Genomic DNA, 26,813 nt, shown 5'->3' on the forward strand with positions numbered 1-26,813 from the left:
ACGACGGTCTTGACTCTCCTTGATTTCCTGTGTGCTGCGTGGCCTGTTTCCCCATCATACCAGTAATTCGAATCACCTCCGAGTCCTAGGCTCTTTCTGCCCCTCTCACTCGCCCATGGTTTGTAGAGGTGAATTGCTGAAATGGCCTCTTCTGGGCCTGGCCTTGTGCCCGGACATCAAAATGACCAAGACAGCCCCAGACCCATCCTTCACCCATAGTCCACTGGGAGATCAGATAGTGACAGCGCAGAGTGGGTCGGGCCTGGTCTGGGAGAAACAGGAGTTAGGGCTAGGATGGGGGACGCTCAGGGCCCTGGAGGACCCAACTGGAGACTGAGCGCTCCAGACTTAGCCTGAAGGGTGACAGAATTTTGAAAGGATTGGATGGGGGCGGGGCCTTGAAGAGGCTCCACCTCTACAAAGAGGAGATCTTTGAACTGAGGCCTGAAGAACCAGAAGCGTGCTGTGAACTGTTAACGGAGAGCTGACACGGATCTCTATCTGACTCACCTATATGAAATGGCATATCCAGGACATTGTATTACTAGGAGAAAATAAAGCAAGTGTTAGTCACTCAGTCGCGTCCGACTCTCTGTGACCTCATGGACTGTAGCCCTCCAGGCTCCTCTGTCCGTGGGATTTCCCAGACAAGGATACTGGAGTGGGTGGCCATTCCCTTCTCCAGGAAGTCTTCCAGACCCAAGGATTGAACCCAGGTTTCCTGTATTACAGGCAGATTCTTTACTGTCTGAACCACAAGGGGAGCCCCCAAATAAAGCAAACTGCAACACAAAAAAGTTTTTTAAAGTAATGAGTAGCATTCTTCCTGTAGAAGGTGCAGGTCCGGAAAGGGTATTGTAGGCAGAAGAAACGGCATCTGCAGAGGCTTGGATTGAAGCACAGCTCCTTCCAAGCAGAGTCCTTTGCTTGCTCCCTAGGAGCCCTCTTTGGTGCCCAGGCAGACCATCTGTCACAGGTCCCCTAGTCCAGGATCCAGCTGGTTGATGGGCTGTAATATAAACCCTTGAAGGCAGATCCTAGGCTTCTCCCCTCACAGCTGGTGGTTCAATGACTGGCCTTGAGGTCAACCAGAAGCTGGACTTGAATCCCAGCTCCCTGACTAGTCAGATGTGTGACTTTGGGTAAGTGACTCAATTTCCTGATTTATCAAATATGGGGTTGGGTTTCTTGAGACCAGCCTCCTTATTTTAAAGAAGTATAAAGGATTAAACGTGTCATCTATATAGTATATATTTTTAAATATATGACTTTGTAGATTGTTATCAAGGAACCCAGGAAACAATAGAGAAACTTAAAAATGTGCTGCCATGTCAAATGACACTTTGACCTACGTTACGGAAAATGCAATTGGTGGAACATGAAGCCAGCTCAGAGCCGCGCTATTCCAAACCTATTTAAAATATTAATACTAAACTTATTAGCAGTAGATTATACATACACACACACACACACACACACACACACATATATTTACATAATTCCTTGGTTCAAAATCTGTAAGAATCAGAAATGGGGTGATTAATTTGGGGTGCCCACTAATATCCACTTCTTGAGTCCTAAGTCAGCGTTACCTGCTACCATGCTATGACTCAGAGGTTAATACGCAGGGAGACCCTTTTTACTCCCTTTGGTTTTAGATGACTGGGAGGAAAGGCTTGGTCTCCACACCGTCTCCCCTGGACACACACCCTGCTTTCTCGAGGGGCACCATTATATTCTTCCTTTATTGGTTGTCCTTGTATAATACAAATCTGCAAGTTTAGATACAAAAAAATCTGGAAATAAAAGATAGAAAAGTACCCGCCAGGCACCCCTTCCTTCTTCCTGGAACCCCTCCCCAGCGGGCACCAACGTGAGGTAACTGAGCTTCTTCTTCTTCCCTTTCCCCTTCCCCCTACCCCACCTCCTGGCCTCCCAACTTGGCCCCCTACCCTCTTGAGACCTTGGTCCAAAGAAGAGGTAGGCCCCCGAGGGGAGGGGAGGGGTGGGAGGGGTGAGCACAGCATTGGCAGTGAACGCAGCAGGTGGGCAGAAGGAAGCCCTTTGCTTGTGCTGTGTATGGGGGTGGGATGATCAGACTTGGGGGTGGGCACTCAGGTGGGGCCCAGGAGGGTCCCTAGGTGGGTATCCCACCTCCATCCCACCCAACACTGGAAGGTAAAGAAGGTCAACAACAGAAACTGGGAAATGTAGCTCGAACCAAGGCGCTCAGTGGGACTGTGGCCATCCCCGTGTCTGGAGTGAGGGGAGAGGAGGTTGTGCCACCCTATGTCTGGCAGAGAAATGGGTCCATTAGCCAGGCTGGGTCCGTCCCTGAATTCCATCCCGCTGCAACCTGGGCGTCACAATGTCAGTTCCGTAGTGGTTGTGGGAGGTGATCGAGAGAAGGGGTTAGAGGGGCCATGGGAGGGTGCAGGACTAGGGGAGAGGTTGGGCCTCCACTCCCAGGTGTGGGGCACCCGGAGATGATGAGGTGGGCGGGGCGGCTCGGGCTACAGTTCAATCTCGAAGGTCTTCTGCAGGTCGCCCGAGAAGGGGTTGGAAGGCTTCTCCACAGCAGGTTTGCCTTCTAATGCTGCCCACTGGGCCTCGAAGGGGTCCAACTCAGGGGCCGGGGCTGGTGCTGGCTCTGGGGGCCAGGGCGCCCCATTGGGGCGTGGACGGGCCTGGCCCCCAGGGGCGCTGGGGGCAGCAGGCGGTGGGAAGGCCCCAGCTTTCCCGAGCAGGGTGGCGGGTTGGGGCTGGAGCTGTGCGGCTGAGCAGAAGGCGTTGGCCACCATCTGTGAGGGGGTGATGCCCACCACGGGCACACGGGGCATGGGTGGGTAGCCCAAGCCCGGGTAGGCGGGCACAAAAGGGGGCTGCATGTGCGGGGCCGGCAGGAACACAGCCACCTGGGCCGGTGTGGCGTCAAAGGGCCCCACGGGGGCAGGGAAGGGCTGCAGGCCGGGGGGCACAGTGGGCACAGGGGCTGCCTGCTGCTGCTGCTGCTGCTGCTGCTGTGCCTTTGCCACCTGGGACACTTCCTCCAGCCACCTCTCGGCCTCCGAAGGAGTCCGCTTGTGCCCAGGCTGGAAGGCAGCTGCGGGGGTCACGGAGGGCTCACCCCAGGCAGAAGTCCCTGGAGAGAGAAGAGGGGCAGTTAGGGGTGTGGGCTGCAGCAGAGAGAACCCCAGGCTGGGGACCAGACTCTGCACCAGGCTGCTCGCCTTGCTTCTAGCCTGGCTCCTCATTAACTGCACGGACTTTGGACAAATGACTTGACCCCTCCTGAACCACATAAGGTCATACAGCTCTCAGAAAATTCAGTTCTGAAATTCTAAGGTCCTGAGATGGAAAATACAGGCAAGGGTGACAATCACACAGGCTGGCTTCCCTTCTGTTGGTCAGTAACAACCTGTTATTAAATACTTTTCAATATTACCCTTGGCTCTAATATTTTGACAGTATTGTTTTAGAAGGCTAAGATTCTAAGATTGCATGGCTCTTTCTCAGAATGTACTATTCTAACATGGTGGGTAAGTTTCAGTAGTTTTAAATTTGCATTTTCGAAGATTCTAGAGTTCTAAATTTACATTGTTTGGAATTCCAAGGTGCTTCACCAGTTCTGGGATAAGCATGTGGCTTGAGGGGAATTGCCTGGCATTATTTTCTCAGAGAGCCTGCTTTCGAGGCTGTGAGATTCCAAGGTTTTGTGGCTCCAAATCTATTAGGCTCTGATATCTTGTGATTCAAAGACTGTAGGTGTCTAGATTTTACAGTTCTAAGACAGGAAGGTTTAAACATTGATCCCATGGTTCTAAAGTTCTAATCCCATAATTCTTAAGTTATTTCATGGTTCTAGGATGAATCCTGGAGAAGGCAATGGCAACCCATTCCAGTACTCTTGCCTGGAAAATCCCATGGATGGAGGAGCCTGGTAGGCTGAAGTCCATGGGGTCACTAAGAGTCGGACACGACTGAGCAACTTCACTTTCACTTTCGTGCATTGGAGGAGGAAATGGCAACCCACTCCAGTGTTCTTGCCTGGAGAATCTCAGGGACGAAGGGAGCCTGGTGGGCTGCCGTCTATGAGGTCGCACAGAGTCGGATACGACTGAAGCGACTTAGCAGCAGCAGGATGAATCCATGTCCCTGAGATGACCTTGTGGTTCTAAGATGGTGCATGGTTCTCAAGTGGTAGATTCCACGATTCTACGATGATTCATAGCTCTTAAATGATCCATGGCCCTAAGATGATTCCATGGCTCTAAGATGATTCCATGGTTCTACAGTGATTGATTCCATGATTTTAGGATGATCTTGAATGATCCATGGTAATCTATGGATTCTATGGTAATATAATCTATGGTAATCTATGGTTTCTATGGTAATCTCATAGCTCTTAGATGACCCAGGGTTCCAAGCTTGTGGGATTCCAAGATTCCCAGAGTCTCTGCAGTGGTCCTGAAAGGAGCAGGGGTGGGGGGGCAGCAGGAGCATCACTGCAGGGAATCTGCATCAGGAGAAGGGCAGAGTCTACCTGTTGAGGCCGGCGGGGGCCCTGATGCTGGGGCTCCAGCACTGGCAAACGACGAGCTGATCTGCGTGCAGAGGGCACTGATGCTGTCGCTGTCACTGGCACCAGGAGGCTCCATCTCAGGCACTGGGAAGTCAGGAAAGGGTGGAGGTCAGCAAACAGGCTCTGCTCTTGACCTCAGCCCTGTGGCTGGCCCTCACAAGGTGTGTGTGTCAGCGGATTCACTCTGCAGTAACGAAGTGGCCATGGCCACAAAAATAAGTGTGTGTGTGTGTGTGTGTGTGTGTGTGTGTGTGTGATACCTGAGTGGTACAAGAGCCAAGCAGTATGTGACAGCAGAGTGATTCAGTTATACATACCTCCGTGTATATATGTGTGTGTGTATTCTTTTTCATATTCTTTTCCATTATTGTGTATTACTGGATATTGAATATATTAATAGTTCCCTGTGCTATACAGCAGGGCCTTGGTTATCTATTTTATATACAATAGTTTGTATTGATTATGTGTTTTCTAAGTGTGTGTAATGGTCACACCTGGTTCTGCAACTTCTGTGTGTGTATGTGACTTTCAGTTGCTCCTCTCTCTAAGTATGTGACTTCCGAGCATGATACCCACAGCAGAGTGGGCCATCTGTGTGAGTCTATGAAATTTCTGGGTAGCAAGTCACATCTAAGCAAGTGTGCAATTGGCTACAGGCACTCGAGGCTTCCACATAAAGTCTGGGGTGTCTGCCCCTCAAAGAGCAGATGTGAGAGCCCTGGGGGTGTGCTTATTGGCAGGCTGCTTAATGAGGACAGCAAATGCCAGGGTGTGTGCAGGACACGGGAGTGAGCTGCAGGATATGGAGTGAGCGTGCGTCATTCCCAACAAGCGTTGGCACCTGCTCTGCAGTCACCTTTTGGACTAGCCCAGCCTCCTGGATCCAGATCAACACCTCCCACACCAATCCCCGGGGCCGTAAGGGGGAGGTGTCACAGATCTGGCATATGGAAACAGGAGAGCAAGCCAGACCGCATGACTTCACTGACAGCTGGGAGGAAAGGCAGCCCTCCAGCCTGTCTCCCTCGGGCAAAACATAGTTCCATGCCACCTCTCCTCTCTTCCTCACGGCAGACGTTGTTTTTAAATCATGACATATGCCGTGTCTCTCCTTTTCCTGGTCCATGGCAGACATTAGTAGTCAAACACGATGCTTTTCTCCCGTCTTTGCTCACTTTACCCCTCACCTGGCAAGACCTTGTGGCTCTACTGGCCAAATGCTGGAAGAAAGGACTCGAAATTCCATCTTTCCTCCAACATAAAAGGACATTTGTACCGCCTCTCTCCTATCACCAGCATGGCAGACATTGCTAATCAATGATGACATACTACCTTTGGCCTTGTCACTCTCCCAGGAAGGCATGTCTAATCAATAACAATGGGTCCTGCCTCCCACAGTCCTTTATTCACAAGCAACATGACGAATCTGTCACTGTGCTCCCTGATTCCATGATCCCCAGGCTACTCGTGCCCTTCATCTCCTGCTTCCATAAGCCAAATTCTGGGATTCATTTCTTGAGCAAAATGTAATAATCCTGCTCTCTCTTCTTGCTTGCCCAAAACAAATTTTGGTAATTAATCATGTGGTGTGCCACCTTACTCTCTTTTCTTGTTCATGCCAGACACTGTAAGGAGACCGTAATGTCTGCCATCACTCAGCTCTCCCTGCCCTAAACAGACATTCCTCTGAACCTGTATCCTTCACCTGTATCTCATGGCTCTACTGGTCAAAAGCTGGGAAGGGAGCATTAGCCTATGATGCTTCAGTTTCCTCCTGAGCAACAGCATGGCATCCAGGCTCAGCTGCTCTCCTCTCCCCTGCCCACGAACTTTTGCTCGTCAATCATTATGTATGCCACCTCTCTCCTGTCCCTAACTACAGCAGACAGTACTAACTGATCATGACTTGAGCCACCTTTGTGCTATCCCTTACCTGGAGCAGACATTGCTAATGGATCACAGCTTACACCCGCCCAGACTGATGGCACACATTGCTAATTGATCATGATGCGTTCCACCTTTCCTTTGCTGTGGCAGACTGTGCTAATCAATCGTGATGTGTACCACCTCTTCCCTATCTCTTGCTCAGAACAGTCAGGGGCATTGATCCCAATGTTCCTTCTTGCTGAGTCCTGGGCTCACCTGTGCCCTTCACCTGGAAGTCAGTGCGGCGCTGCAGTGTGGATGGCAGCTCATTCAGCCGTAGGCTCAGCTGCCGTTTGAAAGGTGAGTTCTTCTGGCTGAGTGCTGGGAACCCACGGAAGGAACCCTGACGAACCAGCTGCTCCAGGGGGGCATGGCGCCGGGGGATGGCAGCCGCAGTGGTGCCTGCAGGCACTGGGGTGCCTGCCTCACCCTTCTCACCAGGGGATGTGGTGGCCGGTGTTGGGGACACGTGCCCAGGCTGGGCAGGGCCAGGAGCCGCAGTTGGGGCAGCTGCTGCTTCTGCTAGAGACATGGGGGAGAGAGAGATGATTAGATACCCCACCTTGGCATGGGGGCCTCTCCTCAGTCCCCTTGATTGTTTTCCAATGCTGCCTTCCTTACCCCATGTGCCCTGGCCTTAAGACAAGCTGGTCAGAGCCCTGAAATGTCCCTCATCCCCTCTCAAGCCAAGACCACTTTCCCCAGGAGGCCCATGGGGAGTCATCACCCAACCTGACCCTCTGGGTGTCTCAAGCTTTCTGTCCTCCATCCATCTTCCTCTGCTGCTTCTGCTATTTCTCCCTCTGAGATCTCCTGTCTCCCTTTCTAATCAATTTAACAAACACTTCTTTGGTGCATGACCAATGTATCAGGCATTGTTCCAAGTGCCTTGAAAGGATGAACTCATTCAATCCTCACCACCACCCAATGAAGTTGAAACTATCTTTATCCCCATTTTACAGATGTGGTAACTGAGGCCCAGCACTGGCAAGTGACTTGCCTAAGCCACACTGTGAAGGAAGGGGCAGGCTTATTCCACAATCTGAGCTCCAAAGGACTGTGCTAACCTGCCTCTTCCTCTGGCCTGCTCTCTCCACGTCATGCTGTCACCCTCTGTCATTCCATCTGCTCTGTTCCTTGTCTGCCTCCCACCACTCTTCCCGCCTCAAGTGCCTCCTCCATTCCTTCAGGTGCTACCCATTGTGCTAGACCCAGCTTGGCACACTTGCTCTGAGGAGTTTTCCAGATTGTTTCAACCCCTCAGCTTGGGATCGCTCCCCTCTGGGGCTGCTCTTTGTCCTCTGTGGGTACCTGGTCTCCCCACTCAGCACCAAATGGCAGGGTTCTCCTCACTCCTGCCTACACACAAACACACAGCCATCCTCCATGTGACCTCACCTGAGCCACAGCCTGAGCGTTGTGTGTGTGTGCTTAGTCACTCAATTATGTCCGACTCTTCATGACCCCACAGACTGTAGCCCACCAGGCTCCTCTGTCCATGGAGATTCTCCAGGTAAGAACACTGGAGTGGGTTGCCATGCCCTCCTCCAGGGGATCTTCCCAACCCAGGGATTGAACCCAGGTCTCCCGCATTGTAGGCGGATTCTTTACTGTCTTGAGCCACCAGGGAAGATGAGTGTTAGTGAGGTTAAACTCAGGGGCTTCCCAGGCTGCACTAGTGGTAAAAAACCTGCCGGACAATGCAGGAGATATGAGTCATGGGTTTGATCCCTGGGTTGGAAGATCCCCTGGAAGAGGGCATGACAACCCACTCCAGTGTTCTTGCCTGGAGAATCCCACAGATAGAGGAGCCCCATGCTGGCTACAAACCTTAAGTTTACATTTGTGAGTTTTGACAACTGTATACACTGTGTAGCGAAACTGTGTAACATCAAGATCTAGAACATTGACACCAACCCAGACCATCCCCTCATGCTCAGTCAGTCCCTACTCCCTAAGAAACCACCACTGTCCTGGTATTTTTTCATCACAGATTACTGTTGCCCAATCTGTAAGTTCACATAGAGTATACAGTTCAAAAGAGCCATACGGTATTATGCCCTTGTCTGTGGGTTTTATCCCTCATCGTGCAGTTGTGCATAGAGGCCCAAGTCACATACTGCTTGGCTCTTGTACCACTCAGGTGTGACACACACACACATACACAGTTATTTCTGTGGCCATGGCCATTTAGTTACCGCAGAATGAATCCGCTGACCCACACACCTTGTGAGGGCCACAGAACTGGGGTCAAGGGCAGAGCCTGGGCCTGTTCTCTGACTTCCCAGTGCCTGAGATGGAGCCGCCTGGTGCCAGTGACAGCGACAGCCTATGCATGTCTGCCCTGACATCAGTGCCCTCTGCATGCAGATCAGCTTGTCGTTTTCCAGTGCTGGAGCCCCAGCATCAGGGCCACAGTCCATGGGGTCGCAAAGAGTAGAACACAGCTGAAGTGATTTAGCACAAGGAAGACAAGGAGGCTGTCCAGCGCTTCTCCCATTGTCCACGAGGGGGCGATGAGGCTCTCCCCCAGGTCAGTCGTGTCCGACTCTGTGCAACCCCATAGACGGCAGCCTACCAGTCTTCTCTGTCCCTGGGATTCTCCAGGCAAGAATACTGGAGTAGGTTGCCATTTCCTTCTCCAATGCATGCATGCCTGCTAAGTCGCTTCAGTCGTGTCCAACTCTGTGTGATCCCATAGACGGCAGCCCACCAGGCTCCTCTGTCCACGGGATTCTCTAGGCAAGAATACTGGAGTGGGTTGCCATTTCCTTCTCCAGGTCAAGCTGGGGGCAGTGGAACCAGGCTGGGATGGTTAGAACCACTAAACCACTTCTGTCCCACCACCTGGGGCCTCAGAAAGTCTCCTCCTATCTCTGGGCTGCAGGTTCCCCAACTGAACCTGGAATAAACACCTCCCTGCTGCCTCCCAGGCCTCCTGAGAACCTCAGTTGAGACACTGAATGTTCAACTGCTCTGGAATCCCACAAAAGCTTGGTAAACAACTTTGTGGAAAGGGCACTGTTCCCTATCTCCTAAACTGAAGAGAGCTCTTTTGTACACGTTCGGTGCCTCCAGACTGTGAATCAGTGCATCATCGGGCAAAACACCATGATGTGTTCAGCAAATCATATACCACACTTTGTAAACTCTCATTTTTGCGGTGCAAACTCTAAAATGCTTTCTACCTGGAAGTTATAATATCCTTTGGATGGAAACAGCAAAATCCATTGCAAACTCTAAAGCATTCTTGGTAAATTCTAATATCCTATATAAGTAGTAAACTTACCCACTCAGTGTGTTCTTTTGCAAACAATAAAATATCATATATTCAGGCCCTCTGTTAACCATACTTTGTAATCTGTTTTGCCACTGATAAAGTTCTTTACAAATTCTGATAGATGATGTAAACATAAAATATTTTGTAAGCTGTGCAGAAATCTTTAAATTTGTCAAGAGGTTTGTAAGTGGTCCCATAATTTACCAAGAAAAATAGACATTGTAAACCTGAACATTATAGCAAGTGATAAAAACTTGTTTTCTTAACCTTTTAGCTAGAAATGTTTTAAGCTCACAGAAAAGATGTAAAAATGGAACACAGAGCACACAGGTTCTCTAAACTAATGTTCCCCAGTGTTAACTCGTTACATATTCCAGCTGTCTCTGCTTCCATAATTGTCTTTCTGTAACATTTAAGTTGCAACAGCCAAGACATGGAAACAATGTAAATGTCCGTTGACAGATGAATGGATAAAGACTATATGGTGTGTGTATATATATACACAATGGAATATTACTCAGCCATAAAAAGGAATGAAATAATGCCATTTACAGCAATATGAATGGCCTTAGAGATGATCATATTAAGTGAGGCAAGTCAGACAGAGAAAGACAAATATCAAAGATGTCACTTACATGGGGGATCTAAAAAAAATGATACAAATGAACTTATTCACAGAACAGAAACAGGACTTCCTCTGTGGCTCAGTGAATCTGCCTGCCAATGCAGGAGACACAGTTTGCATCCCTGACGGAAGATCCCACATGCCACAGAGCAGCTAAGTCCACGTGCCACAACTATTGAGCCTGTGCTCTAGAGTCCAGGAGCGGAAACTCCTGAGCCCACTTGCCGCAGCCTCGGAAGCCCTCAAGCTCTCCAGCCTGGACTCTGCCTCAAGAGAAGCCCCCGCTTGCTGCAACTAGAGAAAAGCCCACGCAACAAAGAAGACAGCATGGCCAAAAATAAATAAATAAATAAAATTAGGAAAAAACCAAACAAGCAGACATTGAAATAGACTCACAGACATAGAAAACAAGCCTACGGTTACCAAAGGGGAGGTGGGGGGGGATAAATTAGGAGTTTGAGACTAACAGATACACATTACTATATGTAAAACAGATAATTTGTAAAGAATTTTATCACAGTATAATTTCTCACTTGGGGAATTAAACATGGATATGATACATTAGGTAATCTACAGTCCATATTCCAATTTCTACTCATATTCTTTATGGATATTAATTCATATTTCAACATATATATTCAAAATATATATATTGAATTGAACATTGAATACATATATTTATATAATACCCAGGATCTAATACATGATCGAACATTGCATTTTTTATTAATAATATCTGTCAAATCTCTTCAGTCTTCTTTATCCTGAATCCCAATGGTAAATACTTTGTAAATTCTAAGCAGTTTTCCAAAAATTTAAAAACTAAAAGCCGCAGTAAAAAATAAATAGAAAAATTATGTTTTGATCCAACACATAATACACTCAAATATTTAAAAAACACAGTTTGAGAACTTACAAACTGTTTGCCTTGACCTAGAATGTTAGAGCTTGCCAGGTATTTTTCCAACTTTCATGACAGCAATCCACAGTAAGAAATATGTTACCTGGTAACCCGTGCCCCTCCCCCACCACTCACATAGACCCACTGACATAAAAGTACATAACTACATTTACCCTTACTACATTCCCTTATGCTGATATTTTCCTGTCGTTTTCTATTTTATTTCTTAAAATGCCAACCACAACCCAGCAATTTGACTTCGACAACCCATTAACAGGGTGGATACACAGTTTGAAAAGTCTGGGAACCTCCTTGGGTTAGCAGATAATAAAGCGCTCGGTGAGCTTTGCCAGGGTTTGTGGCCGGTAGAATATTGCCCAAAGGACTCCTTAAACCCAAGTACGCTGTAGAAACTGCAACCAGACTTCGTGGTCGGTGCCTTGCTTTTTTTTTTTTCTTTTTGGGGTGGCTTGTTTTGGGTTTTGTTTTGTGTGTGTTTTCTTTTCTGCTTTGTAAACTGTAGAGCCCCGGTACCTCTGCTCTCCTCACTCAAACCGGATCCCTTAGCCACACCCCCGGCCCATCCGATGCCCCGCCCCGCCCGCCGGGCAGCACCCACCTTTCTTTTTGTCCTGGGCCTCTCGCTCCGCCGGCCGCCCGCCCCCAGACAGGCGGAAGGAGCCCTCGCGGGCGAAGCTGGTGCGGCTGGCGTCGAAGGCAGCTGTGACCCCGCATTCCTTCTCCCGCCGCTGTTTCCGCTCCAGGCAGGCCGCAAAAGCACAGCCCACCGCGTGGCTCAGCCTCTCGCCCTGTGGGAAGAGGTGGAGTTGGCCTTAGCGACTCTGTGCTGCAGACCGGACGCCGGCAGCCCCGGGTTCCAGCAGCTGGGTGACCCCGAGTCCCTTCACCTCTCTTGGGCCTCCGTGCACAACTGCACGACGAGGGACAAAAGCCGCAGACAAGAGCGTAATAACTGTAGGGCTCTGTTGAATTGTATTACTCTATGTGAACTTACAGAATGGGCAAAACTAGTCTTTGATGGAAAAACATCAGAACAGTGGTTGTTTCTTACAGAGTGGGGATGGGGACTGACTGAGCACGAGGGGACCAGTCTGGGTTGGTGGCAATGCTCTAGACCTTGATGTCACACAGTTTCGTTACACAGTGTACACAGTTGTCAAAACTCGACAAATGTATACTTAAGGTTTGTTGGCAGCATGAATTTCACTTCAAAAGAAGAAGAGCTGGAGGGTCCAGTGGTTAGGACTCCATGCTTTCACTGCAGCGGGCATAGGTTCAAACCCTGGCTGGGGAACTAAGATCCCATGGGCTGCAACTTGAGGCCAAAAGAGAAAGCTGGAAACAAATATGAATTCTGCTTACTGGTATGCAAGCTGAAGTGTTTGGGGGAAGTATTCTGATGTCTGCAACTTTGAAATGCATCAAAAAATAAGATGTGTAGGTAAGTGATATAAGTCCAGGCAAATGTTAATCGCCGGATCTGGGTAGAAGGGTGTACAAGTGACTGCTGACTTTACAAATCTTTCAAGTTTGCCTACTTGAGAGGCTCCAAAGCCAGAGACAGCATCACTGACTCAAATGGACATGAGTTTGAGCAAACTCCAGGAGACAGTGAAGGACAGGGAAGCCTGGTGTGCTGCAGTTCATGGGGTCACAAAGAATTGGACATGACTGAGCAACTGAACAACAACAAAGGCCATAGAGCCTGAGATTGATCCTGGCTTCCCATTTCTCAGCTGTGTGACCTCAAGAAAATCCCTTCCAGTATTCGAGGCTCCGCATCTGTAAAATGAGGGCTGTAATAGCACCCACTTCATCGGGTCGTTGCAAGAAAGGTGAATGAATCTATGCAGGGCATGTGGCACAAAGCCAGGCACAGGGAAACCCACATATGTGTCAGCAAAAATTTTGTGTAGCCCTGGGTTGAGCCCTGGTTTGCACCCTTTTACAGAATCCTCACAAGAGTGCCAGGAGGTGGACAACCTTGTGAACCTATTGTACAGATGAAGAAACTAAGGTTCGGTCAACCTGCCCATTATAACAAGTGAATGGCCGAGTTGGGATTCTCATGAGGTATGTCTGACTTCTGTTCCCTAAATAAGATGCTCTGCTGCTGCTGCTGCTGCTAAGTCACTTCAGTCGTGTCCGACTCTGCGCGACCCCATAGATGGCAGCCCACCAGGCTCCTCTGTCCCTCGGATTCTCCAGGCAAGAACACTGGAGTGGGTTGCCATTTCCTTCTCCAGTGCATGCATGCATGCTAAGTCGCTTCAGTCATGTCCGACTCTGCACGACCCCATAGATGGCAGCCCACCAGGCTCCTCTGTCCCTGGGATTCTCCAGGCAAGAATACTGGTGTGGGTTGCCACTTCCTTCTCCCAGAAACAAAGATGCTCAGTCACCTCTTAAAGTTAAATTTGAGGACAAACATCCTCAACCCAGTGCCAGCAATCTGAATCCAACAGCATATTAAAAAGGTTATGCACCATGATCAAGTGAGATTTATTCCAGGAATGCAAGGTTGGTTTAACGTATGAAAATCAATCAACCACATTAATAGAATGAAAGAAAAAAAAAACCCCACATGACTCTCTTGATTCTCACAGGAAAAGCATATGACAAAATCCAGCACCCTTTCATGATAAAAACTTTCAACAAAGTTGGAATAGAAGGGAATTTCCTCAACCTTATATACGACATTTATGAAAAACTCACACTTAACATTATCCTCAGTGGTAAAAGACAAAGCTTTCCCCTAGATCAGGAACAAGATGAGGATGCCATTTTCATCATTTCTATTCAACACTGTATTGGAAGTTCTATCTAGAGTAACTAGACAAGAAAAAGAAATAAAAGGCATCCCAAGTTGGAAAGAGAGAAGTAAAATTACTTCTGGCTGCAGAAAGCATGATCATATACTTAGAATATCATAAAGGAGCCACAATTAGTGCAAATAAATAAATTCAGCACAGTTGTAGGATACAAAATCAACACATGAAAAAATCAGTGATATATACACAGGCAGTAAACAATTCAAAAATGAAATTAAGACAATTCCATTTACAGTACCATTAGAATAATAAAATGGGTAAGAATAAATTTAACCAAGGAAATAAAAGATGTAAACATTGAAAACTACACAACATTGTTGAAAGAAATTTAAGAGGACTTAAATAAATGGAAATACATCCTGTGTTTGTGGATTGGAAGACTAATATTGTTAAAAGGGCAATATTTTCCAAAGCATTCTGCAGATTGAATGCAATCCCTTTTAAAATCTCAATGGGCTCTTCCACAGATGGAAAAGCTGATCCTGAAATTCTTATGGAATTGCAAGGGACTCAGGAGAGCCAAAACAATTTGGAAAAAGAATAGAATAGAATAACTCACACTTTCCAGTTTAAAAACTTACCCAAAGCTAAAGCAGTCAATGCAAAATAATGGGATGCTAGCATAAGGACAGACATACAGACCAACAAAACTGAGAGCTCAGATACTGGAACAACTGGAGATTCACATGAAAAATAAATGAAGGTTGACTCCTACCTCACATCATGTATAAAAACGAACTCAAAATGGATCAAAGACCTAAATATAAGAGCTAAGGCTATACATGGCTGGATGGCTGGATGGCATCACGGACTTAATGGACATGAGTTTGAGCCAGCTCCAGGAGATGGTGAAGGACAGGGAAGTCTGGCGTGCTGCAGTCCGTGGGTTGCAGAGTTGAACATGACCGAGTGACTGAACAAGACTATAAAACTCTTAGAATAAGACATTTGGTAAATCTCTGTGACCTTGGATTTGTCAGTGAATTCTTAGATATGATATATGACACCCAAAACAGAAATAACAAAAGAAAAAAATTGAGAGATTGAACTTTATCAAAATGTGTACAGTTTTACATCAAAAGACACTACCAAGAAAGGGAAAAGGCACCCCAGAGAATGAGAGGAAAGCTCTGCAAATCACACAACTGATAAGTATCTAGTATCCAGAATATAGAAAGAGCTCTCACAACAGTAAAAAGTCAAACAACCCAATTAAAAATGGGTAAAGGATTTGAATAGGTATTTCTCTGAAAAAGATGTACAGTTGGCCAATAAGCACATGAAATGATGCCCAACATCATTAGTCATCAGGGAAATACAACAGTGAGATACCACTCACATCTATAGGATGGCTATAATACAAAAAGTGTTGACAAGGATATGGAGAAATCAGAACCCTCGTACAGCGTGAGTGGGAATGAAAATGGTGCTGCCACCAAGGAAAACAATTTGGCAATTACTCAAAAAATGTGGACTGCTATGTGTAAAATAGATAGCTAGTGGGAACCCGCTGTATAGCATAGGGAGCCCAGCTCAGTGCTTGGTGATGACCTAGACGGGATGAGAGGTTGAAAGGCAGGTCCAAGAGGGAGGGGATATAATACAACATTGTAAAGCAACTATACCCCAATTAAAAAAAAAAATTAAATTTACTATATGCCCCAGCAATTCCACTCCTAAGTACAAACCCAGAAGAATTAAAAACAGGCATTCAAACAAATACTTGCATACCAACGTCCATAGAAGTGCTAGTCCTAATAGCCAAAAGGTAGAAACAAACCAAATGTTCATCAATGGATAAATAAAGTAAAATGTGGTATGTCCATACAATGGAATATTATTGGTTCATTAAAAGGAATGAAATACTGAGTCATGTTACAACAAGCATGAATCTTAAAAACATTGTGCTAAGTGAAAGAGCCAGTCATAAAATATCATATACTGTATGACCCTGTTTGTACACATTGTCTACAACAGACAACTCCATAGAGACAGTAAGCAGGCAGTGACTTCTTAATGGGTATGAGGTGTCTTCGAGGAGTGATAAAATGTCTGGAACCAGATAGAGGTGATGGAATTGTGTAACAGCATTGTGAGTATATATATATGTCACTGAATCATACACCTTAATTACTTTGGGACTTCCCTGGTGGTCCAGTGGTTAAGACTCCAAGCTCCCATTGCAGTGGGCACGGGTTCCGTCCCTGGCTGGGAATCTAGGATCCCGTATGCCCCATGATGCAGACAAAAATACATAAATAAGTAAAATTTCAAAATAAGGAAAAATTCATGGAGCTGTGCCTGGGTCATCTGTACATGTTACTGTATGTATATATTCCTCAAATGAGAAAAGCTAGAGAAACATGAAGAATTATTGACAAAGAGGAGGAGGATGATAAATAATGTTTTTCTGAGTGCTTCCTATACGCCAGGCATCGTTCCAAATACTCTGTATCAAACTCGTCAAGTCTCACAATAATCCTCTGTTAGGGGCTATGAATGGATTTCCCAGGTGGTGCTATTGGTAAAGAACCTGCCTGCCAATGCAGGAGACACAAGAGCTGCGGGTTTGATCCCTGAGTCGGGAAGATCCTTTGGAGGAGGGCACAGCAACCCACTCCAGTATTTTGCCTGGAGAATCCCATGGACAGAGGAGCCTGGCAGGCTTACAGTCCATAGGGTTGCACAGAATCAGACACGACTGGAGTGACATAGCACGCACGCACTCAGGGACTCTGAACACACCCCCCTTTTCCAGATGAGGACAGAGAGGAGAGGTAAGCTGAGTGACTTGCCCAATACCGCCCAGCGGGCTGAGGTTCAGAATACCAGGGCATGGGAGACACAGAGTCAGGTGGCTTTGGGCTTCAGTGGTACTCACCGAATCCTTGAGTGCCAGGAAACAGTGGCAGATCCAGCGACGGGTGGTCCCATCACGGCAGATGTAGGAGAAAGCCTTGTCCAGGTTGCGGTCAGGAGCACAGAAGGAGACCTTTTCGATGGTCTGGTCCACCAGCAGATCCTGGGAGGGAGGCCAGGAAAGGAATGTGAACTGTCTCTCATGTATTCATTCAGTATTCCCTTCGTGTCTGGACTGTGTCCTGTCCCAAATGGCTTGGGAGCCTGCATTTGTTGAAACAGCTGTGGGCCCTGCTCACATGGGGCTCCCGAGTTTAGGGCGGGAGTCAGACTCATCACCCAATGGAGACAGGCCAGAGTCCCAGCCACGCTGTTCTTGATGGGCGGAGGGCTCAGGGCTGGATCTGGGAGGTGCAGGGGCTTTTGGGAGCAAGATGAGGTGCCTGACCCAAGCTGGATGGGAGTCCGGCAAAGCTTCCTGGAGGGGGTGAATCCTTTTCAGTCATTAACCTAATTGTCAACACGTGCTGGCTGGCTTCCCGGGCAGTCTCTGGGCTAGGGGGAGGGAATTCAATGGTGAGCAGACAGAGACCCAGGTCCTGGACCACGGTGCTTCCATCTGGCTGGGTAGATGGACAATAAGCGCATAACAGCTAACATTTATTGATCAGAACACTTCTGCTATACCGGGCATGGTTTTAAACTATTTGCACATACATTCTCATTGAATGGTAGGCTCCACTTTTATCCTCATTTTTGCAGATGAGGCAAGTGAAGTATGACAGGGGTTAAATCTCACCCTGCCCCCTTCATGCCTGGGGTCACCCAGCTGGAAAGTGGGTGGGCTGGAAGACCAGCTGAGGCAACTGCTCTAGTCTGTGCTCTCACCCACACGCCATGCCGGTTCACAAATAGCCACAGGACTCATCCTGAATTATGACTGTGAGATGTGCCAATATATTATAGGAGCACAGAGCTGAATCTCGAAGGTCCCTGAGGGAGGGAGATCCCAGAGGTGGGTGAGAAGGCCCCATTCAAGCAGGCTGAGGAGAGGGGGGCCCAGCCCACTCCCAGGCCCACAGGTCTCCTACCTTGGTCTTGTCATCCACAACCCGGAGCCCATCGGCTGACACCCACAGGACAGACTTCACGGACTTCCGACCCATCTGAAATGGAGGCAGACAGAGGGTGCGGTCAGGGCTGCCTCTTCTGCTCTGACCTTGCTCCGTCCCTGCTCCAGCCCTTCACTCACCGCCTTCAACTTCTTCACAGCATCTTCACACACGTGCATCCCCCGGGACTCCTCCACCTCCACGTGGCCCAAGTACTTGGTGGGGAAGGGAAGGAGGACATGAAACAAGCACAGTCATCAGTGATTCCTGGTGTTCACCGGGCTGCTGTATCAGGCAGTGTCCTAAGCACATCGTGTGTATTAACTCGTTACTCTGCATCTCAGACCTGCAAGGTGGGGGACTCCATTCTCCTCCCAGATATACAAGTGAGAAAACTGAAGCACAGTTCGGACTAGTGATTCTCACCCTGCCTCTGTCCCTGGGTTTTTTTTGTGTATGTGGAATATAATTGCTTTACAGTGTTGTGTTAGTTTCTGCTGTACAACAACATAAATCAGGTGTACATATATCCCCTCCCTCTTGAGTCTCCCACCCATCCCCTACCCCCGATTCCGCCCCTCTAGGTCATCACAGAGCACCAAGCTGGTCTCCCTGGGTTATACAGTAGATTCCCAATAGCTATCTATTTTGTTCATGGTAGTATACATACGTCAATATGACTCTCCCAAATTCAGCCCTCCTTCTCCTTCCCCTGCTATGTCCGCAAGTCCTATGTCTGCAGCTCTCTTCTTGTATCCCTGGGATTTCTTAACACATCTCGGTGTCCATCTGAGTGACACTGTCTGCGCCTGAGGACTGGCCTCATGCAATGACTGATGGGAGCTGGGGTACACATGCTCCAGCTCCCTCACCCCGCAGGTGGGGTGGTCCGATTTCCCAGAGTTCCCCAGTGGCATCAAGTTCAGTTGCTCACAGCTGTAGTTTAGTAAAACACCCTTTATTGGCCATCTTCCAGTCCTCATTCTCTCTAGCATTTCCTGCACCTCTCAACAGCCCCTCACACAAGATCCACTTCTAGGGGAAGGGAAAATAAGGCAGGGTAGGGAGGAGAGGAGAGTGTGTGTGTGTGTGTGGGGGGGAACCCCCCCTTCTGTGACCATCATCTGTTGTCTCCTAGCCAGGAAGAGACTGAGTGGAGATTTGAACCTGAATCTTGCCATCTCCCTTATAAATTTTAGTGTGTGCTGTAAAGAGTCGTGGTGGTCTAAACCAGAAAGCACTTAACAGTAGTGAAAGTGAAAGTCGCTCAGTAGTATAGGACTCTTTGCTACCCCCATAGACTATACCGTCCATTTAATTCTCCAAGCCACAATACTGGAGTGGGTAGCCTTTCCCTTCTCCAGGGGATCTTCCCAACCCAGGGGTAGCACCCAGGTCTCCCGCATTGCAGGCGGATTCTTTACCAGCTGAGCCACAAGGGAAGCCCAGGAATACTGGAGTGGGTAGCCTATCCCTTCTCCAGTGGATCTTCCCAACTCAGGAATCGAACCGGGGGCTCCTGCATTGAAGGCGGATTCTTTACCAACTGAGCTATCAGGGAAGCCCACTTAACAGTAGAGGGCTTTGCAAATGCTACAGAATCTTTGCGACCTTCTAGTGCCCCCCTGGAGACTGTGAGCTCCCACAGAACAGCGTGACTCCAGGCGGGACGAGTCCCCCAACACACACTCCAGGTAATATTTTCCTGGCACGAGAGAATGTGTCTTGGGTTTTAATCCCAACTGTGAGGGACCCAGGCTGGGGGAGGGGGGGCGCTAATGTTGTAGGATCCACAGTTCTTTGCGTTTATCAAGTCTCTCCCACACAGGCCAAGGTCTCCTTTACCTCACGGGGCACTGGAACGCATGAGCACATCAAACCGCAGGACTACAGCTGCAGCCACGCCCGGCCGAGCCCCGCCCACTCACCCTGACCGGGAAGCTGCACGTGCCCTTGCGCACCGCGTCCTCATCCGCTTGCCACTGGTGTGGGCGCGATGCTTCAGGCACATAGGCTGGCTTCCTCCGCCGCAGGCTCTGCCTTAGCTTGTTCATGGTGCCCGCCCCGTCTGCTGACACAAAACAGGGGTGCAGGTCAAGGGCGAGGGTCAGAGGCATGGGGCTCAAGGTGGGGGAAAACAATGCCCACGGAGCACAGGGTCAGATAACACGGCAGTGGGGTTACAGGGTTAGGGGTCACTGGGTCAGAGGATCTGATATTCGGGGAACATGGACCAGCAGCAGCTAGGGGACACTGACAAGGGGGCACCTGGAAGGCAGGGGAGTGAGAGAATTGGCAGCGTGCATTCAAAAGACATGGGGCTAGGGACTTTCCTGGCTGTCCAGTGGTGAGTGGTTAAGACTGGGTGCTTCCAACATAGAGGGTACAGGAGGCACTGGTTCCACCTGGTCGGGGAACTAAGATCCCAGATGCCCTGTGGTGAGGCCAAAAAAGGCATAGGGCTAAGGGGCGTGGAGTTCTGGGATGGGGTGTCCTGAGTTACAGCTTTTAGGGGTCTGGAGTTTGGAGACGTGACGGTCAAGAGGCATGATGATCCAAAGTCATGGGAAGTTAAGGCAGTGGGGACCTGGGAGGTAGAGGGCATAGCAGTCAGGGGCCATGAGGTCAGGGGGTTTAGGGGTAAAGGTCAGAGGTGGTCAGCGGGCCCAGGAGTTGAGAGTTGCATGGGTCCAAATGGGGGGGTGGGGGACACAGAAGGTCCAGGGATTGAGATTCAGAGCCCATGCCAGAGAGTGTTGGGGACGGGCTGGTCTCTGATGCAGATACAACCGCTGGGACAACTACTGTCTGTGAGTGTGTGTACAGGTGAAGGTTGTGTGGAAGGATGAAGGTCTGACAATGGTTGTGTCTGTGAGTCTGAGAGTGTGTGTGTGAATGCTGTCTGTGAGGGGATGTCTGTGGCCAAGACTGTGGTTGTTGTCTGAGTGTAGGTCCCTGAAGCTCATGGCTAAAGAGAGTGGCGGTGAGTGTGTGTCAGGGAATGCTGCCTGTGAGGATGGGTCTGTGTTTGAGCATGAAACTGTTTTCTTTGAAAGGCCATGTCTATGACTGTTGTCTTTGATGCTGTATGTCTGTGTGAGGATGTGGCTGTTGCCTTTGATGGCTGTTGCCCATGACAGTGTCTGTGAGAGATACTCAAAACACCATGTCTGTCTAGGAGTGAAGCTGTTGGTGGTGAGGCTGTGTTTCCATGGCTGTTGTTTGTGACAGTGTATCTGGGTCAGATCATGTGTTGTTGTTGCAGAGAGTGTGGGTCTGTGAGTGTTGTTCTGGGAGTGTGTCTGTATGCAGCCATGGGTCTGTGAGGGTATGTGAGGACATGAGGCTGTTGTCTTTGACGTTGTGTTTGTGTTATTTATGAAGGTGTGATTGTGTGAGAATGTGGCTACTGTCTATGACAGTGCTGACTTATTTGTGAGACTGTGTGTATCAATGTGTAGCTCTTATATAGGCACGAACACATGGGTGCTGTCTGTGAGGCTGGATCTGCTTGTGAAAGTGTGGCTGTGGTCTGTAAAGTGTGGGTCTGTATGTGTTGTTGGAGAGATTGTACAAGAGGACATTTCTTGAGAGTCCCCAAGTCGGTAGCACTCGCCTGGGAGGGAGTCTGGATGTTGTTGAGGATTGTGTCTGCATGTTTGTGTGACCCTGTACCTGTGCGTGCACAGATGCTGGTGTGTGTCTGAATGTGTGTGTGTGTGTGTGTGTGTGTGTGTGACACAGTCTAGGTAGGTGAGTCTGTGAAAGAGGTCACTTGAGTGCGATGGAAGTCATTTGATGATGTCCACTCATAAGTGTGATTAAGCCCGTGTGACTGCAGGGACATTTCCTCTGGCTGTGCTAGGTAGACCCACCCCCTCAGTCAGCCTTCACCAGTCCCCAGCTGGCCACTCACCTGGCTCCGTCCTGGAGATTTCAGGGGGCCCCAGGGCCCCACAGGGGCAGGGGGCAGATGCTGCTCAGGCCTCCTCAGTCCGCCCTGCCCGAGGGAGGGAGGGAAAGTTGAGAAGCTGGCTTGGGATGGGGCTCAGTCCCCTACCTCACCCCTTCTTTGGATATCAGCCAACCCCCCTTCATCTCAGGATCCCTGATGAGAGTCCTGGTTACTATAGCAACTGTTACTAAGGCGATCAGCCACCTGGTTGCAAGGACCTAGGAATGAGTAGGTGTGTTTTGGGAGCATCTGTTGGGGATGTCCTGGCCTCAGAAGGCCATCAGTACCCAAGGGGCTGGTGCGGAGAGGGAGTGGCCTTGCCCTCTAGACACATGTCCAGGGCTGCACACACACATACAGTCACAGGTATACATGCAACTCTGGTCTCCAGTTGTCCCCAGCACCTGGTTATAGCTCTGCACAATTAGTTACATACAGACACAACCACAGCTACACACACGGGATCACACAGATACACATCAACAGTCACAGCCACTGTAAATATCTGGCCACATATCCATGTTCACAGACACACAGTCTCTGCTACAGACCATTTGTCCGCAGGTAAAGAATCCGCCTGCAATGCAGGAGACGCGGGTTCAATCCCTGGGTCAGGAAGATCCCCTGGAAAAGGAAATGGCAACCCACTCCAGTATTCTTGGAGAAGGAAACGGCAACCCACTCCAGTATTCTTGCCAGGAAAATCCCATGGACAGAGGAGACTGGGAGAGGGGCTACAGTCCATGGGGCCGCAAAGAGTAAGACATGACTGAGCAACAAAGCACACACACACATAGAGTGGCAGGCTGCCTAGGCAGCGCCACAAATGTTTTGTCATATCAGCAACTGATATTCGGTCACTTCTCTTTTCTCCGCCACATACAATGAGCCGGGTCCAGGCACACCCACCAGGGCAGCCTGTGAACAACCACACCCAACGAGAGTTGTTTCCTCAGGCACCCATCCAAGATACTCATGTCACAGACCCACCCATGAAGAATCACACCCTGCTGGAGGTCACCTATTAGCACTGAGGCACACTCAGTGTTCACACACAGCTCCCCTGCTGCCTGTCGACATCCGGTCAGGGACGCATGTAGCCATACTAACACACATGTGGTCACACCCAGCCGCAGACACATGTGTCTAGTCATTGACCAGCACACGGCTGTACAAGGCCACCTAACCCCAACTGTATCAGTCACACCAACACACCTTTTTGGTCACACACTGTTACACAGTCATACATCCCAGTCAGAGACATACCTTTGGTCACAGTATCAGCCATACTTCTATGGATAGTCCTCCATATGCAACCACACACAGGGACCCTGATGGCCATGGCCCATGCGTTAGAGAGAAACAGGCACACAAACTCAAGACATGCATACAGCCATCCAGAGAAAGATCTCCCTGAGCCCCACTCAGACACAGCCAGACAATTGGTGGCTCAGAGTCACAGTCATATACATTTCAGAAATGGTCATGTATCCAAAGTCCCGCCCCAGGAGTGTCCACATTACCCAGCCATGTATCACAGTCATGGTACATCTATTGCAGTTATCCACCATCCAACTCCCAGCTGTACTATGTCACATCATCCCAGAAAAACACACAGTCTCTTTTCCTGCAAACACATAAGTCACACAGGCAAGTATAGGACCATGTATAATCACAGCCCCATGTGGACAGACACACCATATCTCACACACAGAAACATCAGCACACAATTTCCATTTCACACACCTAGATGGAATACTTACAGCTACATTTACACAGAAGACATGGTTACAGATTGAGACACGTATGCTGTCAGGAGACATTCACTCTGTCACCAAATCATGCAACTTCAACAAAGCAGCCTAGCATGCCTGCAGGGACACACACGCACCCACCCCAAACAGCCACATTGCTACACAATGTGTAGCAGACCACAATCTTACGGATCGTGACACAGACACAGGTATGCAGAGTCACCCAGGGTCACAGACATGCAGGTCACACACGAACATAGAAGTCACAGTCTCATACACACACCCCCACAAACACACGCAATCACCTGGGGCCAGCACATATAGACACACCTATAGGTTGAGTCACATGCAATTAAGTAACTCACTATTAATAGTTTCAGCCTCTTAAGTCAAATACATAACCCAAATCAACTACAAATGCACAGAATCAGTCAGTATCAACACACAGACCTAAATGTAGTCATTTATACAACCCTGATCACATGCATAGATGTGGTTATGAACAGAAACATACAAGTCAAAGTGCCAGCACACAACCTGTCACATAAGCACAATGTGACTTCATATACAAAGGCAGTCATACACCCAAAATTGCAGGCAGAGTTGTGTGTCACACATGTGTTTGTCACAAACACATGTGTGACACACATATAAAATCAGCTAGAGACACAACCACAAAGACTAGAAGTCATTAGAACAGTCGCACATGGACAGAGTCATAGACACAACTCCACTTACAGTCACAACTCCACCCACATCTTCAGTCAGCCATACACATGCCCAACCCCAGACTCAAGGGATACACTGTCACATACCCAGTTAGAGTTACCAAGGTACATACGTGAGGGTCACAAAAGATGTAATCAAAGATACGACCAGAGTCACAACTACGCACACAAACAGAGACGGAATGACAAGTACAGGGTTCTGCACATGGAGCAAGCAGCTGTCATACATACATACATGCACAGTCACACAAATGCTGGGGTCACACACAAATACAATCACAGGCACTATCAGACACAACCACAAGCATGAAACACACACACGCACGATTCCTCACAGTCCCCAGCAGCAGCTCACACACAGACACACACAGGCAGCCACAGTCACAGAAACACAGGGTCACACTCTTAGCCACCTCCCCATCACTGGCTTCCCCCCCTTCCCCCCAGGTACCACACACAAAGCCGCCGTCACCAGCACGGCAGTCACTGCAGACAGACAGGGCTGTACCAGGTCCCTGGGGAGCCGCCCCCTGGCCCAGCCTGAATCCTGGAGCCTGGGGGGCCAGAACTGAAGAGGGAAGCGGTGGATTGTCTGCGGGTCGAGCCCCTCCCAGACAGCTGGGCAGCCCCCGGGACAAAGAGGGTGGCCCAACAGACCTGTGCCCTGGGACCCTTGACCAAGCCTGTTTTTTTTTTGTGGGGTTTGCCTGAAATTCCCATTATTTTATTCAGACTTGAGGGGGATGGGGTCCCAGGCACAGAGACCTTGTTTTGAGAAAGGGATGTTCCTGGGACAGCGCCCAAGTGTGGGGGCGATGCTCTGCCTGGGATGCCTCTGAGGCCCGGGGACAGACTGTGCTTGGAATCCCCCCAGGCCTTGCCTTGGTGGGGAAGCTGTGCTCAGGGACCCCATTCTCAAGACCTTGCCTAGAGGGGTGTTGTGTTCAGAGACCCCCTCAGGCAGGGAGGGGTAAGGATTGTCTCTGGTGTGGAATCCCCTCCTAGAGGCTTTGGCTTCCTAAGGAGGTTGTGTCTTAGACCCCATCCCCAAAATCTTGCCTAGGAAGTTGTACCTAGAAGCTGTCCCCCTGTCCTTGATTTTTTGGAGGGGGAGATCTCTTTCTGGGATCCCTATCTTCAGAACCTGGGCAAGAGAGGGCCTGTGCCCCAGACCTCTGTCTCCCAAGATTCGGCTTGGAGCGGAGCGTATTCCTGGACACCCCCCACCCAGGACCACCCTCTCCAGCCTTGGCACCCTCTCCATCCGGGTGCCGCGGCCGCCTCCCACCCTCCGCCACATCAGCAGCGGCGCCGCCCCCCACCCGAGCCCCCCTCTCCCGCCCTTCTCACTCTGGCCGCCGCGCTGCGGGACATCCAGGGCTCGGGCGCCCCCGCCTCCCGCGGCCCCGGCTGGGCCCGGATCCCCGAGTGCTGCTGCTGCTCTAGCGGCGGCGGCGGCAGCTCCGTCTGACGCGGGCCGGGGATGGGGGCCGGGGGTTGGTGCGGGATGCACGCTCGCTAGCCTGCTCCGCTCCCTGGAGGATTCCGTTCCAGGGGCGGAGGAGCGCCCCTCCCGCTTCGGCTCCCCGCCCCAGCCCCGCCCATTGGCCCGCCGCCTGCTGGATATGCAGAGAGGCCCCGCCCCCTAAGCAGCAGGCCCCGCCTATACGCAAATATGACCCCGCCCTCTTCGGGGTGGCCACCGCCCCGCCACGCCCATTGGCCCGTCCTGGGCAGAGCACGCACGTGAATCTCGCGGACACTGGTTCTTCTCGGTCCATCCAGGCGTGGGCTCCCTTCCCCTCCGTGACCCCTGACCTCAGATCCCCTTAAGTTCTGCGTCCGAAAAATTTGCCTCGGGAGGCGCCTCGCTGCCCCACATCCCCAAATCTTTCAGCTAACCCCACAGATCTCCCGGCCCAGCGGGGGCGGGCAGAAGCGGTGACGAGGCACTTTTTGCTGGGAAGGGGAGGGGGAGTGAACAGACCCCGACGTCCTGGTGCGCGGTCGGTTCAGCTTTGGGGGCGGGGGCACCAGGCTGGGACGGGGGAGCGGCTTCTGGCTGCCCAAGCGCCCCTGCTCCCGCCCAGTCCTGTGGGTTTGGCAAAGCAGCTGGCAGGGGCATTAAGGCCCATTAGCAAAAAAGCGAGGTTGCTGGGAGCCGAGCGGAGGGAGCCAGGAGGCTGGGAGGTGGTGTGTGAGTGTGTGTGTGTATAAAGTGTTCTGGGGGGTGGGGAGG

General features: G+C 49.9%; 1 protein-coding gene across 1 annotated transcript; it reads right to left on the reverse strand.

Moving 5' to 3' along the window:
• Nucleotides 1-1,226: 1,226 nt before the first annotated feature.
• On the reverse strand, nt 1,227-26,089 carry NUMBL (NUMB like endocytic adaptor protein). Its single transcript, NM_001076834.2, is given in 11 exon segments — nt 1,227-3,142; nt 4,544-4,666; nt 6,725-7,027; nt 11,934-12,123; nt 17,048-17,188; nt 18,117-18,191; nt 18,278-18,352; nt 20,066-20,205; nt 22,054-22,096; nt 22,099-22,137; nt 25,925-26,089. Coding segments are annotated over 11 exon segments (1,782 nt in total). The 5' UTR covers nt 25,949-26,089; the 3' UTR covers nt 1,227-2,513.
• Between the last annotated feature and the right edge of the window lie 724 nt (nt 26,090-26,813).

Source organism: Bos taurus, chromosome 18 (genome assembly GCF_002263795.3).
Source record: "Bos taurus isolate L1 Dominette 01449 registration number 42190680 breed Hereford chromosome 18, ARS-UCD2.0, whole genome shotgun sequence".
NCBI classification, from domain to species: Eukaryota; Metazoa; Chordata; class Mammalia; order Artiodactyla; family Bovidae; genus Bos; species Bos taurus.